At 43.1% G+C, this 21,575-nt stretch overlaps 1 protein-coding gene across 15 annotated transcripts in view; it reads right to left on the bottom strand.

Moving 5' to 3' along the window:
* MAP4 (microtubule associated protein 4) overlaps nucleotides 1–21,575 on the bottom strand; it is a 164,015-nt gene that overhangs the window by 57,432 nt on the left and 85,008 nt on the right. For 12 of the 15 annotated variants that reach the window (XM_074901019.1, XM_074901024.1, XM_074901027.1 and 9 more), the window contains 5 exons: nucleotides 7,663–7,794; nucleotides 3,552–3,662; nucleotides 2,797–2,925; nucleotides 2,223–2,297; nucleotides 148–276 (listed from right to left, as the gene is read on the bottom strand). In XM_074901019.1, the coding sequence (XP_074757120.1) occupies nucleotides 148–276; nucleotides 2,223–2,297; nucleotides 2,797–2,925; nucleotides 3,552–3,662; nucleotides 7,663–7,794 (576 nt within the window). Of the gene's footprint in view, nucleotides 1–147; nucleotides 277–2,222; nucleotides 2,298–2,796; nucleotides 2,926–3,551; nucleotides 3,663–7,662; nucleotides 7,795–13,093; nucleotides 13,417–21,575 lie in introns of those variants that run through there. The other 3 variants (XM_074901023.1, XM_074901025.1, XM_074901029.1) reach the window with 2 other exon arrangements.

Below are 21,575 nucleotides of genomic sequence, written 5' to 3'. Positions count from 1 at the left end.
ACCTTTAGCCACAATGGAATTTAACACCCTGCTGTGTTTCCTCCAGAAGAGGCAATCCCACATCTTTCCACCATTACAGCTGCTCATGAAGAGTCCTAAACCCAGCAAGCAGTCTTTAGACTGGTCCAAATTCCCCTGATGCCACACCTTTTGGTCCATCAGTAGCTTCAGCCTCTCCTGGGGATGCTGTCACTGCAGTAGGAGTGAAATCAGGAGCTGCTGCTGCAGGGCCTTCTGGCCAATTCAGCCTCATCGCTTCAGTCACTGTGGGGGGCACTGGGCACACAAAACCAAGCTGGATTAAGCACTCAAAGATCAGAGCAGCTTTGTCTTCTAGCATTGCCAGAATGTGACTCACCCTCTCAAGGTGCTGCCTGCAGCAGCAACCCTGAAGAGTAAACTCCCCCACTTCAGCACCTCAGTCAGGTCAGACCAAAACCGAATTGGGTTTTAGTGTCAATTTTCAGAAATTTGTGCAGTACCTAGGAAAACACTTGTATCTTCAGAGAAGCTGCTGCTGTGACAAAGTTGAGGAACGTTCCCCAGTTCTACCCTGAGCCCTAGGTAGAGCCACCAGCTCCAGCAACAGTTTCTACCTAGGACCAGTGGTAAACTACTCTCTTTTTAGCTTGTTCACCAAAATGAGCAATAAAGCCCCCATTATGGATCAAATATCATAGTACACATGTAACTGCAACAGAATTATGTCTCAATGGAGCTTCAAAGATTTCACTGTAAGCAGAGTCTAAAGATAACCGGACAGAATACATAGGTCTGCAATTAGAATTTAGTTTAAAATTCTGTTGATTATGCATGACCCAAAATGATGTTTGTTGGTGCCCTCAGCTGCACTGACCCTTCGAACAGCAAACACGAGTGCTGTGACTTACCACTCAAGTCAGCAGATTTGACTCTCAGTGTGTACAAAGACTAGAATTCTTGGCAGCTTTAAAGTTCCAGTTTTAGAGTTTCTTTACAAGAGTAAACCGATTCATCCTATTTATTATTTTAATGTCAAGTAATGCTTGAACACATATCCCAGCTGGAAATTAAGGTACCTTCACTGCAATGGAGTTGCACAGAATGGAGACACAGTCTGGAATCCACACAGCTTGCTGCTGAACATAATTTTTTTGCACACATCTGCTAACTTAATTCCCCTAAACCCATGAAAGGGCATGCTTTCAGTGGGTTAAAGCCCTGCTACATAATATGCCTCCAAAAGGGCATGCCACTAGTATCCACTGATGATTGGGCTTGGAAGTGCACATATTAAATGTTACCCTAAACTAGAAGTAAACATTCTATATAAATGCAGGGTTCTCTCCACCCCTTCCAGCATTAAACCAGAAAATGCGTGTTAAATAACATCTTATGGATGGAAAACTGCCTGTGAGCCAGCAATGTGAGCTCACAGCCCAGAAAGCCACCCGTGTGCTGGGCTGCACCCAGAGCAGCGTGGGCAGCGGGGCCAGGGGGGGATTCTCCCCCTCTGCTCCCCTCTCCTGAGACCCCCCTGCAGGGCTGGGTCCAGCTCTGGGGGCACCAACAGCAGAAGGACACGGACCTGCTCGAGCGGGGCCAGAGGAGGCCACGAGGATGCTGGGGGGGCTGGAGCACCCCCCTGTGAGGACAGGCTGAGAGAGTTGGGGGGTTCAGCTGGAGAAGAGAAGGCTCCGGGGAGACCTTAGAGCAGCCTCCCAGGGCTGAAAGGGGCTGCAGAAAAGGGGGGAGGGACTCTGGATCAGGGGTGTAGGAATAGGACAAGGGGGAACGGTTTTAAACTGCAGGAGGGGAGATTTAGATGAGATCTAAGGAAGAAATTCTTCCCTGTGAGGGTGGTGGGACACTGGCACAGGTTGCCCAGAGCAGCTGTGGCTGCCCCCTCCCTGGAAGGGTTCCAGGCCAGGTTGGACGGGGCTTTGGGCAACCTGGGCTAGTGGAAGGTTTCATTGCCTGTGGCAGGGAGCTGGAACTGGGTGATTTTTAAGGTCCCTTCCAACCCAAACCATTCTATGGTTCTGTGATGATTCTACAATCTCTGTATAACACACGTTTCTATTCTAAATTGATTTGAGAACCAGGAACTGCATTTTTCCTGGTCAGGTCCCACTTCACTCTGTAACAGCCTTGTGTTTCAGATAAGGAGAGCAGCTCTGCCTCTACTGTTCAGAAACTCTCCATAGACAGTTACTGCAGATCAAATCAAAACTTTTTTTTACCTGGCGGCTCAACAACGAAAGAGGCATCTGGTCCCTGCACATCATGCTGAGCTCCCATCCAATGTTCTTCAGGCACTATGGAAAAGAAATACATTTAGTCCTGTCACTGCCACTAACACCACTTTGTTTTTCAGTTGAAGATACTGACTCTGCTGTTTTGCAAGTTCATTCTCAGGTAACTCTTCAGTTCCCTTTAGGAATAGTGCCAGAACATCATGTTCTTCTGCAATTATTGCTAGTGAAAGCTTGGATCAGAGACGAGTTATAACCAGCACCAACCCAAGGACCCAACAGAATGGTTTTTTTCCTCAATTCTTCCAGGCAACAGGCTCTAGGTGGCCCTGCTTGAGCACAGCATTGGACAAGGTGACCTTCCAACTTCAGCCATTCTGATCTCCTAAGATCTTCAGAACATTCTCACTGAACCACTGTCATTGCCAATATGATATTTGCTAATCTTGACTCTTTATGTATCAACTCCTCCACTAGGATTCTTTAGGACTAGCTAACCAAGCTGCACACCCTTCAAACCCAGCTAGCAAGACAGACAGTAATAGCAAAACATGTTTCTTACCGGCTTTGTCTTGCAGAAATTCTGCAGTTGAATCCAGCCCAATGAAGGCTGATGGGTCTAGAGCCTCTGCAGGAGAATACAGTGGCCCTAGGAAAGGTTGTTCAGGTACCATCATAGATCCATGTGGTGCTAATGAAACAAAAGGCCATTTGTTAATCACCCTGTTAGTTCTGATGACTCCCTGCCAAATTTTAAAGTCTGTACAACACTTGGAAAACAAACTATTCTGTTCTGCTCACAAGTAGTTTAGGTAAAGTTTGGAAGCATCCCTTCCAGTTAGCTCACCTCTACAACGTGCACTGTAAGTCATGTATGTGTATATATATATAACTTTTTAACAAGGTATAAGACAGTAAACACAGGCAAATTATTTCCCTTTTGCTTCCTGCTTCTTCTCCCACGAATTCTTGTTAATAACCATTTAAACTCCAATAATCCAAAAACAGGAGACCGCTTTGTGGAGAAAGTTCACATCTAGATATTTGGTTTCTAGCCACAAAGACAAGAGCCGCTGGTAACTCCTGCTTGTCTAGACATCTTATCTCCTTCTGCCTAAATATACTTCAAAAAAACCCCTTCCTGGAAGTAGCTATTGGAATGGCTTTAGGCACACACACACAAATCTAAAAAAATAATCATGTGAAGAGATTATACAGTCTATGTACTTAGCATCTTAATATCTTTCAGTACATGAAAGTCAACAGAGAAAACACCAAAACGTGACCATCAGGGACAAATGCCAAGAAAGAACTCACCATGGATGTCTCTGGAAGCATCAACATGGTCGGTGAACAGCGGCACATTCTTCATGTCAGTAGGAAATGATAAATCAGGCAGATTTTCCCCTCTGTGCATGCTGAAGGGGTCTGGCAGGAGACAAGAACGAGGCCGGTGTCACCACACAGGGGGAAGGTATGACTCAGAGTGAGATTATTTAAAAAATTAGATGAAGATGCACTTGGCACCACCACTGGACTTCCAAGGGAAAGCTGCTTTCAAGATTATTTATCAGGGGCAAACATGCTCGTAATTCAAATTGATTTGCTCAGACTGCTTCCTAGGGAAAACTGACTCAAGTTTAGATTATGACTGTTACATGGAGAACCTGTCTCCTCCTCGCAAGGAGGAGGCATCTGTTTCTGACCTGATGGACACACACCCTGAGTCAGGACAACAGCTGAGCCCTGGATCAGTTAACTCAACAGCAGACCAAGGAAAGCCTGTGTAAGCTACACGCACTCCTCCCCAAGAACAGTACACCAGTATAAAGTGACTGATGAGCCAGTATTTTAACTGACTTACAAGCCAGAGGGGAAAATATCCCATTTCCCAGTGTCCCAGGCAGATGAGCAGCCTTCACCCTTTGTTCCAGACCAGACACACTGGTGAGGGCTGTCAGGATCTTCAGTCCACGTTTGCAAGTTGTCTGGTGTCAGCTTTGATTGGTCTAACGTGCATGAGCTTTGTTCTGCTTTTGGTCCATGTTTTAAGTGGATATTTGTTCTGCTTTTGGTCTGTGTTTTAAGTATATATTAACGTCATCAGCAAAAGATGGTACTCCCGCAGCTGAAGATTCATCAAGAGGAAATTCCTTTCCTGCAAGTTTTATTTTGTGTGTGCACACATCTCCTTCCCTCTCAGCTGATCAAACCAGACAGGACAGAGAGAACTACCAAGCTGGGTTTTATAAAATGGATTACTTAACTGAAATGCCATGAGTCACAGAGCATACAGATGATCTCACTGACAGAATAAAACGAAGAAAAGACAACCCTTCCATGAGTTAGCCACCGTAATACAGTCAAGGGCAAGACACTGCAAGGGGAAGGAAATGTGGCATTCATTCCTCTCAAACAAATTATTCTGTAGTTTACAAAGCCCTGGATGTGCTCTAGGCTCAGTGATTCCTAACACATCTCGCTGGTTTGTGCCAGACAAACACTGCACTTCTCTCCAGACAGGCCCAGCCGAGCAATGAGAGGTTTTGACTCAAGTGGCCTCTTGCAGACGAGTGACATTTCTCACAACTCTCTCACACGTTGCGTTACCCGGGAGCTGAAGAACTTTCTGTTCCTGAAATGGCTGTCACACACGGATTTTCAGACGCTGCACAGATTTCTTCTGCTTAAGCACAATTAAAAGGGATTCAGCTGAAGGCTGCTAGTTATTTTTATGTCGGGCTATCGGTGCTATAGTTTATTTTTATATTATTTTTATGTCATGCTATCTATGGGAATGACAGCCAAACTTCAAATGTCCACACACCCCCAGTGCTCCAAGATGTCAAGATCAGGTGAGCTGCACGAATTCTTTTATAACTATCAGACAATTTGAGGTGCCAAGACAATGGCTTGCTTCAGAGTAAGTTGTAGAAAATTATAATTTCGAGCTGTCTGAAACAGTATTACCAAGACTAAATAACTGCCTTTTTTCCAATTAAAAAAAAAAAAACACCACAATAAAACAAAACAAAAAACGAAAAAAACCACCCAAACTCACCAAAAAGCATCATGACTGAAATCAGTTTAAAAACAAAAAGAGATGCTGATGATCCACCCTCTGTCCAGCAGTTAACAACACGACAGAAATGGGTGAGCCCGATTAAACCCTGTCTGCTCTAGAGGGAAAAAGGGGAGAAGTGGAAAGAATTACGGCCAGACTTTTGATTCCCGCCTCCAAAGACCTCCACAGACTCAAAGTGGGCCTGTGCACTACTCAGGTTTGAGCATTTTTGTGGCTGGTTAAGTGATGCCTCTCTGCTGCTGAGAAGGTGACACTTCCAGCACAACACACTGCATCTGAGAACTGAAAGGCAGGCGGGTAAGGATGGGCTGTGTGGACGGGATACGGCCAGTTGGGGAAACCATCAGATCTTGCATTACACGAGCCCTGAAAATAATTCTCTGCTCGCTCAAAATTTGCAGCTTGTTTAGAATATTATGAAGCCAGACACGTGTTAAGAATCTGAGAGTATTGTTTCCAGACAGCTGGAGGTACAAAACATTTGTGAAAGTTTCTTTTCAGCTCATTTCCATAGACGCTCGTATCCTTTGCTGCTCAGAGACATAGTTCCAGTTTGCTAATGACTCTGGACTAATAAAAGCATATTACTGTAGATCATTTAAACAGGAACTTTTCATGTTTAGATATTTACCTCTAGTTACAGTAATAACGATACACTTGTGATTAAGAGCCTTGCAGCACTTTCAAAGCTTGCAAGCAGTTAGATAATGTTTGAGTTTTACTCATTCTACGTTACAATAATATTTTTAAAACAAGTATTTTTATTACAGGTAGTGTGTAAAATACATATGTACATTTTTGCTCATAACTGTAACCTTCATAGGCCTGGGTCCCACTGCCAGATCCCAACACAGCGTTGGGATAGAACAGCAGAGCCCAGAGCAGACTCAAACATACCCTTTCAGCTGCTCACAGAAGTGGCAGAGCTGGCCTTGCCCACAGTTCTCACCAAGGAATAAGGAATTACAGCAGTGCTGGTTGGAAGACCTGTTACACCAGGTAGAAGTCTCTCCTTGGGACAGAAATCATCCTACTGTTTTCCAAAGAGCGTGCATAAAAATATTTGATAAACCCATTGAGTTTTAGGAGTCTGTTGTTGCAATTCTTCTCCTGCTGAGAACTCCTTACAGCTTGTCTATCCTCTCTGATCCCTCTGCTCAGTTTTGGGAATCGACCAACCTCAAAGCAGAATCTCTTGTTTGCACAGTACCAGGGAAGAGCAGCACAGAGGAATACTTTCATACTGAAGTATACATGGTACCTTATGCACATACAGGTGTGCAAAGATATTCTAAGCACATGAAACCCAAGGAAATGTGGTTTCATGCAATAGAGAATCCACAGATTTGTGTTATTCAAGCCAAAAAAATACTAGATAATGGGCTAGGTATGTAAATTGCTCCTAATCACCAAGTTTGTCATCTGGCTATTGAGCATAACTACATCAACATCCCATTCTTTCATTCAACAAAGCAATGGGAGGGAAAAACCCAACAACTGCATTTTAGAAACTTGTGGCTCTTTTGTTTCAGTCGTTCCATGAATCGTTTCTTACCCTTGTAACAAATATTAATTTTTTCACAGAATCTCTTAGTAAATATGAGATTCAGATAGCAAGACAATAATTTAGTAAGCATGTCTACAGTGCTCAAAAATATATATTAAGAAAAATGTTTCATCCCGTTTCAGCCACTTATTTTGCCCAAGTTTATTGCCTGTTATAATCTGGGCAGCACATAGATTTCTCAAAAATGAGAGAAAAATTGGGTAAAAGTTGTTGGGTGAAAAGGGTATCTTTTTTTGCAGGGGCAGGTTATACAAGGTTCATTTAATTTTCAAGAGAGTCAGCAGCTACACAGGCTGCCTCGGGAACAAACCGACCTGCATTGCAGACACAGCTACGTGACAGCTGGAACTGGCATTTCCCAGAGCCAGGGAAGACTGGCTTTCAGCTGGCAACAATTTTGGTGATGTTTGCACTGAAAGCCACGGTACTCGAGAGTGGTTAAACTGTGGGAGTCAACCAAAAACTGCTATCGCCATGTGAGCCAAGCCAGGGGGAAATCTGCTCGCCCACTCTCTGTGTACTCTAGCACATTGCACTAGTAACTCCATTTTTAACTGCTAGACCATGCTCCAGGGCAAGTTAGGGGCTTGGTGTGCAAAGTTAACTCTGGTGTCAAGGTGTTACACGTTTTAGGAGCAATAAATCCTAAAGAACACACACATGAGTATGAGGCAAGAGAGAAAAACCACCCTTAGGGATAGAGGCTAGGACTCTTATCACGTTACACAATTGATAAAATAAGTGATGCTGCAGTTTGAAGAGTAATACAGGCGTACCAGCCATCTCCATGGGTTTGAATACAGGCTGTGGTTCAAAGCACAGATCTCTGTCATCCATCGTCCAGGAGTCATTGCGATCGAGAAACTCTTGGTAAGACAGCTTTTCATCCATGATTTCTCCTGGGAAGGCTGAAATTAGAGAAGAAAATGACACAGTCAAAAGTGACACATTAATCTAAAATATTTAAAATACATTATTGCATGATATGACACTGAGGCCAACAGATAAGATGAACCCTTAGCCAAACTTAAGGCCATGAACATTCGTTTTTTTAATGCTTTGATCCAACTCTTCAAATTTAAGAAACAGAATAATGGGAATTTCTGCATCTCAATATACTTGTAAGCTCGAGAACAGACTCACACATCAGAATGCTGTCCTGTTTTCAAATGCTGAATGATTCACACTAGCTCCTCACACTCATCTTTAGGGAGATTTTTTTCATTAATGCATGAGCTGTAATAACCCTGAGGCCCTGAACTTGTGAGGCTGAGCAAAGAGTTGAAGCCTTAATACAGAAATGCTCAATACAAATTGCTCATCAGGTCACAGTGGGGAAGAGGGGAAACCAAAGCCCCTTCCCTCTCCTGCTCAGGTATTGATTTGTATGACCTGAATCTGATCATATTTACAAAAATGTTAGTATCACCACAGACACAAAGTACATATAAGATGGTTTTGCTCTCTATTTTACTAGAAAGAGAAACTCCAAATCATTTAAGTAACTTTTCCCTAAATATCTCAAAGGCCTTTATTTGTATAGCTTTGTATTTCACACTTAGGCTTAATCTGCCCTCAGTTTACAATAAAAGACAGTTCTCTGAACACATCAACACATCAAAGCCTGATGATTTATATCTGACCACGGAAAACATTAATCTTGCTTTGCTGGCCTGTGTTAAAAACAACTGCACTGAGACTAACAGCCTTCAGCAGTTTGAGATGTCATAGTCAAGTATTTTATCACTGAAGCCTTAGTAGGCACCTTTCACAGCCTATAAATGTCTCGCAGAAAAATGCATGGAAACAAAGAAGCTAGACTACATAAGATAAAACTACATAAGGTTTGTCACAAGGAATATTGACAATATGCAGATCAGCCTTTTCCTGAAGTCCTTACAAAGCAGCTGGAAGATGTTTAGAAAAACAAAGCAAGCTGAGCTGTCAACTGAGACTCCAGCAACAGCACCAAGACACGCCACGGGCTTCTGTCTTCCTCACCTTCTGTGCCTGCTTTGGGGGTTTTTTGGTTGGAGGTTTTGGGTTTTTTTTTAACATCTCCACTTTGCTCCGGCCTATTTATTACTTCTCCCAGTGTAGCCCCTTGGGATGACCTAGTGGGTAAGAAAGAGCCTGCAGCACCCCTGCACCCACGCCACGCCACGCAGACATAGGAAACCCTGACAACAGCCCCAGCTGCACCAACATCTTCATGAACAAGATGATTTCACTTCTGTCCTGGGAGGCTGAGATTTAAAGGCCCCCAAAAGTGCTGCAGGGCCTCTCGGGGGCAGGCAGTCCACCCCTACGTATTGGGGGGAAGCTTTGGAAGGGAACTGCACACACGTCTCCTCTGATCACTACTTTTAACACTTCAACTTTAAATCACTTCAGCAGAGAAACAAAAGCAGCAGCTGGTTGTAATGGCCAGGATGGAAAAAAGCACCTTGTAAATAAGAGATATATCAATACGTACAGCATATGAAAGCTAGCTATAAATGAGCTAACATTCACAAGGTTTGATTTACAGTTAAAATTAACACCAAAAACCCCTGGACTTTAGCTGTGTTAATACTGGCTACTCTGCTGTAGCTCCCTCACAGTCTCAGCTCTTGTCCAGTCACACATTCCCAGATCCTGTAGTTGTGCAAAAGAAACAAAGAGGTAAGTCATAAAGTTTTCAAATATGACAAACGCAGTAGAAAGGCTCAAAACAAAATACCCAGAATTTTCTTTTAAGGAGACCTGAATTTGTCAACTCTTCTATCGACAACATTAAACTTTCAAACTGATTTCCAGTTTCTTCTGGAAAGAAACACAAAAAAAATCACACAAATTCCTTCTCCCGTTCCCTAACACACTCACTTGCCAATATTCCACACTCAGTTGCCAAGACATTTCTTTATGCTTTTAGTATTTTTATCTTCATTTAGGCCAAGAGTACCACTTGCTAGATTGCAACTCAGGAAAGGAAACCTGATTGTATGCCTCAAAAGACAACCCTTAATTCAGTGCAAAACTGCAGTTAATTAAAGCACCCGATGTTAACACACAGAAGAAACAGAAAGGAAGAAATTATTAAAAAACACAAGACTTATATAAAAGCAACAAGTGCTGTCTCTTCTAGGAGGCTGAGGTACAAATAGAGAATTCATAGCAAGGTGGAACAGAGATTCGCAGAGAGATTGTAAAAATTTAATAATAATAATAAACAAGTGATTGAGAAAGAGTAAGATGAAAGGGGGCTTTTGTGGGGTGGTTGGTTTGCTTGTTTTACATCACCAAATAATGAAATTATACCAGTACAAATCAATCAGCGCTTCCAGCCATTTCATCAGAGATTTTATTTTTACAATAACAGGAGGCAAGTCAGTGAAGTTAGAAACATGTCAAAAATCTCAGATTAGTACATAAATACTACTTCTCAGAATTAAAACTCCGGAGCTCAATGCCATACAGCATCCCTGGGGTCAAAACACTCTGCAAGGTCAGAGGGTACCAGGATCTGCATATTTCTATTTGGAATCATTAACAACAATACACTTTAGCAGGGACTTCACAGGTAATCCCCAGGAACGGCAGAAGAGTTAATGAGCTTTAACTCCCTTGGAGGCCTTACATGAACTGTGGGGTGGCAGAGAGGACAGGGCACTGCTTCTCTACCTTAATCCAGAGGGAGGCAGCGAGGGTGTCACCAGGTTCCCTTGGCAGGAGGCAGGACATGGTCCCTGCCCACACCAGCCCGCTGCCTGGCAGGGAACCCCCTGCCTTCCCCACGGTGCCTTTCAGTTGACCTGAAGGGGGATGTCTCCAGCGTGCCCCACTTCCCAGGGGCTGAGAAATGTGGTACCAGACACGCCGTGATGTGGATGCTGTGAGCAAAAAGGAACTGGGTCTTCCAAGGGAAACACAACAGAGCAATCACAAGACTGCTCATGGCACCAGTGTTTGAACTTGGGTGTCCCACAGAAACAACTGAACAAGTAACACACTGGAAACTTTTTTTTTTTTTTTCCTACTGAAATTCAAAATATAGAGAACACTGCCTACCAGCTGCAGGTTGGGTACTAATACACCACGGCAAGAGAGGTACTAACTATGGGAATCAATATTATCCTCTAACAGAAGTTCACAACTGTAGAAGAGCTCATATTCAGATCCAACTAGACAGAAATAAAATGCATTTATTTTTTTTACCCTTATATGCATTCTGAGGGACACAGAATGGGAATTCAAAGTATAGTTCTAATAAACACAAGATCTTTTAATACTTCGCTTCTGTGTAAACACCACCAAGAGAAAGCGTTGATGAACTCCTTTTGAACAATTTCAATTTCTGACCATCAGCAGAGTTATTCCTACCTCTGGTGCTATAACCCTGCAGATACTACATGCATCCTAAAGCAGTGCTGATTTGGCAAGTGGATGTTGCTTTTCTGCCTGTGGCTTTTGGCTACTATTCTGCTAAATGACTACATTTGACATGGTTGACTTCAGCAGAGAGGATACAGAAGCTTCCCAGGCCAAGCTTTATGACAGCTCTGCTTCCCCTGTGCAAAGGACAAGGTATAACTATGTGCAAAAGCAAGCAGGAAGGCAACAGGTGAAGGCAATAACCCCTTCATGTTCAGCAGAAAAATCAGCCTAGGCAACGCTGGCTGATAGCGGAGCCTAAGCATTGCTTAAAGGCTGACCGTTTAAGCAGGAAATATTTTATTAAGACAGACAGTGATCATTTAGATTTGCAAAGTACTTTGAAGATAAAGTGCCACTACATGTGTCAAGAGACATTATTATTTATGATTATTTGTGCTGCAGAGTAGCAAAGGATTTAATTATATTCTATTGTAAATTCTTCCAGACAGGAACCTGTCATTCGTTTGTCTATAAAACTCTATTTTTAAAAAAAACCCAAACAACCCAGGAGACACTAAATGTCCTTGTTAGTGTGAGGAAGAGGCCTGGGAGCAGTTAAGAAGATTTGACATGAAATTTCTCAGTGATGACTGATTCATTTTTGGATTGGACCCACGCTAAGTCTGATCAACTGTAAACCCACGCAGACTGAACTCTTAAATATTTTAACTAAATCTAGTTAGTACTAGACCACAAATACCTATTGGCATATTGCTACGATTAAAAGACCTCACAGGGAAAGAACAGAGAATTAGGGTCAAACGGGTAAACCGAAAGTAAAAACTACAGGTTATTTTGTTTTAGTAGACAGGTTGCATTTTTTAAATAAAGAGATGGAGAACCTCACTCAACTACCCACCTTGCTGGAAAAGCAATAAACAGGACAGTAAGGCAGCAGACAAAAAGAAGTGTAAAGGGAAACATTTACATGCGACATTAGATGAAATCAAACTCCTGCAACAGTTGATCAAAACTATGTTGGTATTTGCAAACCCTCAGTTCTAGCAAAAGCCCCAAAAGGCAGATGAAAGATGCTTCAAAAGCAGTTGTGAATTGCCTCTGCCAAATCACCAGAAATATAAACCAAAGACTTGCATAGTTTTCATGTCATATTTTCATAACAGATGCTAATTAAAAAACCAAACCCAAACCATTGTTTTCCAGCAGAAACCCACAGGTAAGGAGGAATTGGGAGCCAGGCTGACGCTGACCTTCGCTACGCGAGCGCCAACAGCAATGCAAGGGGGGAACAAAGACTGCTGTTAGCAAATGCTCCCTTGCTATTCCTGAAGTGGTTTGCAACATTATTTACCATCTAGCTATAAAGTGGACACTTCCAGCTTATTTGTCATCCCCAGCCCATCCCAATATTCGGTTCCTCCTTATTCAAGCAAATGGTGGGACACAAGGAACGTGATCTCAGAAAGAGGGTCCCAAGAACTGCAGAAAAGAGAATTTTTCCGTTCCAAACCCAGTCCTGAAGATCCCCCCAACAACACACACGGGATCTACAAATAAAAAAAATAAAAGCAAACAAAAATGACCACTCAAGCTGCTATAACAATCAATCCTGAAAGTGCCTGTTAATATGTACCAGTAGCAGATAATGTGCTCAACACAAAATGTAAATTTGACAGATCCCACAGACCTTTGCAAAGTAATTTTAGCAAGTATTAAAGCTTGGTGATAGCTGAAAATCCGGTTATGACTGTTGATAATATAAACCAATGTAGGATTAGAGCTTAGTCTTGATTAAAGAAAAAAAACCAAACACATTAACAACATACTTACAAAGCAAACTTGCTTCTGAAAGTAAAAATACAGTTCCCATGCAAGTAGCACCTTTCCTGAACCGATCCCATGGCAGGTTCCAGAGAAAGAGCGCAAAACATTTAGTAGGGCTGCTGACAGTGTTGATTTGTTTGTTTTATCATCTGCTCTGCAATGATCAGCATGGTCACATAATCCAATTCAGAAGCTAATCCATACAAAACAGCACTTCTGGCAACCTACAACATGGACGCTCCCAACATGGGCAGCCTGCTGTGCTCAGACCTCCAGAAGGAAAAAAAAAGAAAAGAATTTAAAAAATCTGTACCCACTCAAGTGCAGGACATCACTGAGTGAACTTCCAGCAAGGAGCACTCTTAGTAGAGGATTATCATGATAAAGCTTTTTCGCTGCAGGAGATGCTGATCTTGCTAGGTGACTGACCAGATCTCCAGCTAGAGGTTAAGTACCTTCCCAATTAACGAGTCTGCAGCCATGCGATGTCCCTGCCAGCACCAAGCACAGCAAACAGAAAAAGAGAAGCTTAAGAGCTTCATTCCTACAGCCGATCTTAAAGCTAATTTGCCCAGATCACTGCGTTGGTTCAGGATCTGAAAGCTGAAATTGCCACCTAAGAGCAACATTTTGCCAGTGGGCAGAACAAGCCACGTCCTGCAGTGAATTCTCACCAACCTCAAAGTAAATGAAAGTCCACACCATCTCTGCAGGGCATGGTATACTACTACCTTCTAAAAGGAACTTTAAGAAGCAGTGTTAGAAGGCTTGGAAACAAATTTTTATACTCTGCATGTAATTTTTAGCTGTTTTGGCAGCACTTGGCTCCCGTGTAAGGCTCTGAGTGCCAGCTGCCATGGGCACTAATACGAGCAACTTCTGATTCCCAGCATATGGATTCATGAGACGTTTTTTATGTACACACCCAGAGGTACTACCTTCAATATTCTAACCAACGTTTATACAGGATGGGCTGACGTGTACAACATCAGGTTAACACCCCTACATACAGCCAAGGCAACGTGGGTCCTCTTCCTTCCCTCAATTGGGACACTAATGAGTTACTTAGGGTAAGGGATAGAGAAGCCTCACCTGAAAGGTCACACGGTACCTCTTCAGAGATGCTCAGCACTCTCCTTGTGCACACTGGTTTCAGAGGAAACATAGCACCTCGCAGGAATATCTTCTCAATGTTTTATTATTTTGTAAAACAGAGTATTGTCTAGTTCAGTTCAGAGTGAAGGACCTTAAAATCACTGTAAATGAGTATTACAGACAAGTTTCACTCACAACCAAAATCTGAGGGGTAAACATAGACAAACAACAACATGGAAAAGGATGTAGGCCAGCCTACCAATACATTTTTATCTAAGGGGATAAGAGATCATGATTAAAGAAGTTTTTGCATTTAATAAATATGTAAAGCACAAAGCTGGCACCCTTGATGAAGAAGAATTTATCCAGACCAGAGGCATCAAACTGGTTACTTTCTACCCTGAAAAACTGAAATACAGGCAACTCCATTTAAACTTTTTTTTTTTTTTTTAAATAAAAATCTGAGGGGAAATTGAACACTGGACAGCTTGCCCAGAGAGGCTGTGGAGTCTCCATCCTTGGGGATAGTTCAAAACCCAGCTGGACATAGCCCGAGCAGCCTCCTCTAGTCTCTCTGCTTTGAGCAAAGGGGTTGGACTCAAGATGTCAGATGTCCCTTCCAGCCTCCTAAGCCTTCGCAGACACTTCAGATGGCGCTTTTGGAGAAAAAGACTTGTGCCCTTGCAGAAGATAAAGGCTTAACTACCAGGAACTAGTGCTGGCATCAGATCTGGCTGAGATTACTCTAAATACTTTAATTTGCTGCAATGAGAAGCAAACTGAAATCCACCATTGAGTTAGATGGGAAAAAGAAAATCAGAAATATATTACAGGTCCTTAAGAAATGACAGGGCATTTCAGATGGCGCTGACAAGTCAGGAAACACTTTTATTGCTTTCTCTCTGAAATTCCATGCTGTTATATAATCCAGAATGCTAAAAAAGCTCAGTGCACACCACTGTCAGAACCGGTATCTCCTAACTGAAAAGATGCAAAGTCAGTAACTTCAAAGGTCAACACAAGGTTCACATTTTGCCTTTAAAAAAAAAAAAACCAAACCCAAAACAAAACCTGCAAGGAAAAAAAAAATGCAGTTTTTACTGTTTATTGTATAGCTTTTTTCCTCTTATTCTTCCTAAAAGAGAGATTCCCCTCAGCAGAGATTGCTTCATGATAAATTGAAAGCAAGAACCAGAGATGCACAGAAAGCCCACATCCCACCCTCAGCTCTAATTGCTCTATAAGGGATGTTTGTTCTCATACTCCTGCTTCCCGTCGGGAATGTCAGATGCTCAGGAAGTGAGTAATCTGTTAGCACATCTCAGATGTTATTGGAGAAGTCTCACAGATCCCTGACAATGTTCCGGACTGCCATGCAGGACAACTTCCACCAGATACTCTCTTTAAATTCCTGCATCTAGAACTGCACTCAGTACACTACATTTTTTAATAACAGAGGCACTTGAAGTCCTATTTTTAAACAAAAGGCTCTTTAAGGACTTAACTTCTACAGCATTGTCATAGGTACACATAAACAAAACAGCTCTACTTAAGGAGAGTTCTTTTACCCATGAGACGTTACTCTGAGCCGGTACCTGCTTGGTGAATTAAGAGAATGCCACTTCTGTTTTCTGCAGGAAGATGAGAATTACAGGAATCCTGCTGGTGTCACCAGGCATTTTAAAGCTTCAGACACTTGAAGCATGGTTGAATATTGAACATTTTTACTTGCTGCTGTTCTTGAGCTTTTTGTTTTTTCCTATCTGAGGTTTTGGAGAGCCAAGCGATACAACTAAGGCAAGTTTTACTGTTTCACTTGGGGTTCCTTCCTACAGCTTAGGGCATTCTACACATCCTTGGTAGTGAATATTTCAATCCAAATCCATTGAAAAAAACCCCACAAACCGGTTCAACGGGCCCAACACAAGACACAGACAATAAGAGCACATCTTTACATATAGACACCCCAAAGCAATAACACCAAGACTGAGTCAGCAAAATCACTCCCCCATTCCCTAGCCTTGGTTACAGCCTCATAGAGGAGAAGAATGTGCAAGAAGGTATGTGAACATCTTGACCAGGCGGCCTTGCCTAACATTTATGAAGTTAAAAAAAGCAAAATTCTGAGGCAAAAGACTCAACAGCATGGGAACTACTGGCTCCTTATGGTGGGCATGTGAGGTCTGTCCAAAATCCAGCTTGCTGGCACCAGAAGGGAGCCTAAGAGATGTGAGAGCCAGTTTCTCATCCCTATCCTACCAACCCGGGCAGATCTCCTGAGCACAGAGATCTCACACTCACGAGTACATAGGTCTGTGAGTGAGAGTGATGCAAAAACAAATGTGACCTTAAAAGTTTTGTTTAAAGTACCACCTGCCCTTCCATAAAGCCTCACACTGATTTATGTTCCTTTAACAATCTACAAAAGCTTCCAAACTTCCAGAGCAACCTAGAAACCGATGGTGCTGTGACCCTGAATGAGGAAGGAAGCCCTGAAGAGTTTCTGCAGTGGACTACAGCCCATCCGTGCTCGGTACTACCCCGAGCAGGGAGAGCGTGTCCCTTACGCTGTCACTGCAAGCCAGTGACACTGCAGTTTAAAGCAGAGAGCTGTGACCCAGAGCGCTGTCATCCCTTGTTCCGAGCAGGAAAAAGCTATTTCTCCTGAAAGGCCTGTTACCAAATTTAAACAGCTTTATACTGATTCAGGCAAATGCTCCAAGTTCAAACACACAATTATAACTTCTTTCTGCGGGGTAGGGGGAGAGGCTGGAGCAGCATCTCAGACATGGCAGTGGCACATTTTGAGAAGACTGACCATGCTCCAGATTAATCCAGGGTCAAAAAACTGCACAGTGCTTCAGAGCAGAAGCCTTTGAGAAGAACAGAAGAAAGATACCATCATAAGGATTCGTTCAGCAAAGGTCAGTGCTGAGCTTAAGAGCACAAGCCTTTCAAACATGGATATACAGAGGCAAGAATTGCCACCCTTGTGGGGTGTGAGGGCTTTGGTTTTCAAGGAAGACAGGTTTGGGAGTCCTCTTCCTCTAGGGCAAGTGAAGTAGCCTCTTGAACAGGGACATAGGTATCCCCTAAACCTCTGGAGATGCGGGTGGGGAAGGGTGAGAAAACAGAACCACAGAATCCTCTAGGTTGGAAAAGCCCTTGAAGATCACCTAGTCCAACCATTAACCTCACACTGACCGTTCTCAATTCCACCATATCCCCAAGTGGCTATGTAAAAACAAAAACTTGTCCCCAGACATGCAACTCAGAAGTCTGGAAAATGAGCAGGATCTAGAGGTGCTGTGCATGAACAGCTGGTAACGTGCAAGCCCTGCCCTTGAGACATGTGCTGCGACGTACCTCTCAGGCATATGACCCCCCTGAGCTGAGGGGCAGAGGAGTGCTCAGCAGCTAGAGACCCAGGAACAACCTGAGATGATGGGCTGCTCCCTGGGACATGTCATCAGGGACCCTGAGCTGCAGCCTGGATAGAAGCTAAAGAGGGTTCAGGGCACCATAAACACAGAAAAGCAGCTAATGCACGTTTCTGCCATTCTGCAAGTAGGACTGGAACTTTCAAAGCACAGTGCCCTCTGCCCCCAGGAAATCCAATGGTAGATTAAAAAAAAAAAAACCAACCAACCAAACCTGAGGCATAAAAAGCCAGTAAAATTCTTAAAGAAAATATCCCCTATATACCATCTGATGGTGATTTAATAACTTGCATTGAGGAACTCCAACCTTCCCTAAGCTTTATCCTTCTGCACTGAGACTAGATCACATTTACCCAAACTACCATGAAATATAAGCCTGCAAATTTCTCTTCAGCTAGACCAAAGTGCTTCTTTATCTTTAAGATTATAAGACACCACAGGATTTCTTCTTATCCCATGCCCATACCAGACAGACTAACCAATTACTGTTTTCTTCATGAAAAAACGTTTTATATTTGAGATGTCTTTTCACGGATTGGTTAAGCATCACATTCCCCATGTCCCCAGACTGTCTTCCATTTGCCTACTCGACAGACACTGGGCAGAGCTACCCAGCCAAATCATCACCGAAAGCAACTGGAGCAGAATAACTTCCTCTACCTCCTCGCACAGAACAGTCCTGTGGGGACCTGGGGGTATTAATGGATGGAAAACTGCCTGTGAGCCAGCAATGTGAGCTCACAGCCCAGAAAGCCACCCGTGTGCTGGGCTGCACCCAGAGCAGTGTGGGCAGCAGGGCCAGGGGGGGATTCTCCCCCTCTGCTCCCCTCTCCTGAGACCCCCCTGCAGGGCTGGGTCCAGCTCTGGGGCACCAACAGCAGAAGGACACGGACCTGCTCGAGCGGGGCCAGAGGAGGCCACGAGGATGCTGGGGGGGCTGGAGCACCCCCCTGTGAGGACAGGCTGAGAGAGTTGGGGGGTTCAGCTGGAGAAGAGAAGGCTCCGGGGAGACCTTAGAGCAGCCTCCCAGGGCTGAAAGGGGCTACAGGAAAGGGGGGAGGGACTCTTGATCGGGTGTGTAGGGATGGGATGAGGGGCAACAGTTTTAAACTGAGAGAGGGGAGATTTAGATTAGATGTAAGGCAGAAATTCTTCCCCATGAGGGTGGTGGGACACTGGCACAGGTTGCCCAGAGCAGCTGTGGCTGCCCCCTCCCTGGAAGGGTTCAAGGCCAGGTTGGACGGGGCTTTGGGCAACCTGGGCTAGTGGAAGGTGTCCCTGCTCGTGGCAGGGGATTAAATCTAGATGGTCTTTAAGGTCCCTTTCAATCCAAACCATTGTAGAAGTCCATGGCATGGCTGCTGCGTTCCTGTGCTGAGCCACATTTCAGTTGTGTTCTGTTACAATTCCCAAGTTTTCTCCTGACAACGTCCAAGTGTTTTTCTGCTGAATTCTTTTGTCAGATGTAATCAGGGCCAGAGGAAAAAAAAAAACCACAACACACACTTACAGTCCCTATGGAATGAGCACAATGTCCAAATGTATTCTTTTAAAAGTCAGCATTTACAAACAGAAACACATACAAGAATAAGGTCCATGCACCACCATATGTGAAGTGTCCAGCCAACTGCTTCAAAGTGATCCAATGATAAGGACTTTCCAAGAGCTATTTCTCCAGCTGAAGGGGGCACAAAACTGGCCATCTCCTCCCAAAACTTAGCAAGCAAATTATGAAACTGGGGTCATGTTAAAAAACCGTTCTTACTCCCTGCATCCCATCCGACCTACACCTCATCTGCTACCTTGTCAAACAAAACAAGCTTGAAAGACAGTTTCCAGAGCACAGTGCATCCCGTTCATTACCTTGCTATTCTCTAGCTGGTTGTAAGCTGGTTGTTTCATCACTTGTTCTGTATCTTTTCATTAATTTGAATTAGGTTGGGGATTAGTAATGCTTCACATCTCTAACCCGGGTATGGTGCTTGCCCTCTCCCATCACTGGGGACCTTCCACCTCCACCCCTGTGAGTTCCACACAACTGCCAATGGTTTGGAGGCTGATCCTGTGATCTGTCCTCTGTACAGCCTTGCTGTTGAGGCCTATGCAACAAATCATAAAAACCAGAACTAAAGGAGACAAGGGTCTGAATACTGCAGTCTTTTTTGCATCATTCTCTCCTCCATCTCTGGTTTAACAGTTTTCTTTCAATCTTCTCTTATTTCTAATAAATTAGAAAGCCCCTTCTTTTTGACTCATGTACTTCAGTAGCTGTAAATCATTATGTACTATAATATATGTAGTTTCTAAATCTCTGGAGCTTTAAGCCCTAGCTTCCATTTTTATTAGTTTCCACTCTTCTCCAGACCCTTTAAAGAACTCCTGACACAGCCATGTTAGTAATCATCTGCAAATGCCTTGCCTATAGATACAAATCATTTGCCTTCATTAGTTTTTTAGCACTTCATCTTCCCAACAGATTTAACTCATGCTTCCCTGGCTGCTAAGATGAATTTAAATTCACTATCTTTTTCTCCCTGCTGTTCATACCTTTACTTGCCTAAAAATAGCCATTCTATCATATTTACTTACTTTCCACCTTATCTTCTATCCTTATCTTCATTCAGCTCTCATAAGTAAAAACATGCAGTAGAGACAGCACCAGCTCACTGATTAAACCTTCTCCTAGTTAAAAAAAATCCAAACAATTTATTTCAGATATTTCTAGATCATAAGCCAACACTTATCCCCAAAACCAGATGCCCAGAGCTGTTAACAAGGAAGCTACTCAGAGAACTAAAAATGTATTATAAATATGCATGGAGTCCAGAACTCCGAAAAATTTTAATGTAATACTGCTCATGTTCAACCACACAGGATCAGTAATTCCATCCCCAGAACCATTAGTGTTTGATTACTGCTTAGATTCAAAAATGCCTCGTTTCTTTTGACCTACATATTTTGGCACTGTCACTCCTTCCCCCCCTGCTTCACATGGGGTGCAGAGGAACCATTCAGAAATGACAATATATATTGTCACCCTCAAACATATAAATACATACATATATATATATGGACACACATATATATATATATATCTCTATATGTATCTTTTCTACTTCTTCCTGAATACCATCTGTGGGTGCATGTACACAGAAGTCCCCATATGCTTGTTCTGCAGAATGAGATAGTGATAATGGAAATAAGTGCTTAAAATAGAAAATTTCCCTTCAGCATTACAGTCATGTTTGTTTAATGCTGAGATTATAGCCCGTTTCTCAGCCTATGTTCACACACATTGCGGTGACCTACTTTCTGCTTTTAAAATCCCATGGCAAAAGCGGCAAGCTCACATGAGGCATCAGAGGCAGTCAAGAGAAATCTATCTGCCACGTTTGTAATATAGTTTTATGGCCATTAATTCCAGCTAGTGTCAAACTAATGACATGAGGGACATCAAAGCATGAAACCATTTACATAATACTAGAAGAATCCACAATTCTATTCAGGATGCTTCTGCTTAGAGAATGAGAAAAATGACATGCTGTCTCTGCTCTTTGGAAATCATCGTTTACAGCCTTGTAACGAGTCAGCTAGTTTTCCAGGAATTTTTTAATTCCTCACGAAGGAGTTTTTGGTGTTTTGCAGTGCTAAATAAACCTCATCAATGGTATTTTCTCTCTGTAAAACTAACCAGTGAAGTACCTTTACTCATGTGGACAAGCCACTTGAGACAGAGCGCAGCCACCCAAGGGAAGCAGTTCACCCAAAAGGAAAGGCTGCTGCAGCCAGTGTTTGCAGGGGAGCTCCCACCTACACACCACAGCCCAAGATGTAAAGAGGGGGAAAAAAAAAAAAAAATTACTCAGATCTCTGCTCTAATATTGAATTGTCTCACCTAGATGTATTTGACAGAGTCAGGTCTCAGGCAGAGAGCTAAAGCAGAACCACTAATG

The sequence above is a fragment of the Athene noctua genome, chromosome 2, assembly GCF_965140245.1.
Source record: "Athene noctua chromosome 2, bAthNoc1.hap1.1, whole genome shotgun sequence".
Lineage (NCBI taxonomy): Eukaryota > Metazoa > Chordata > Aves > Strigiformes > Strigidae > Athene > Athene noctua.
The sequence above is the reverse complement of the archived record's forward strand: the minus strand, read 5'-3'. Positions and strand labels throughout refer to the sequence as shown.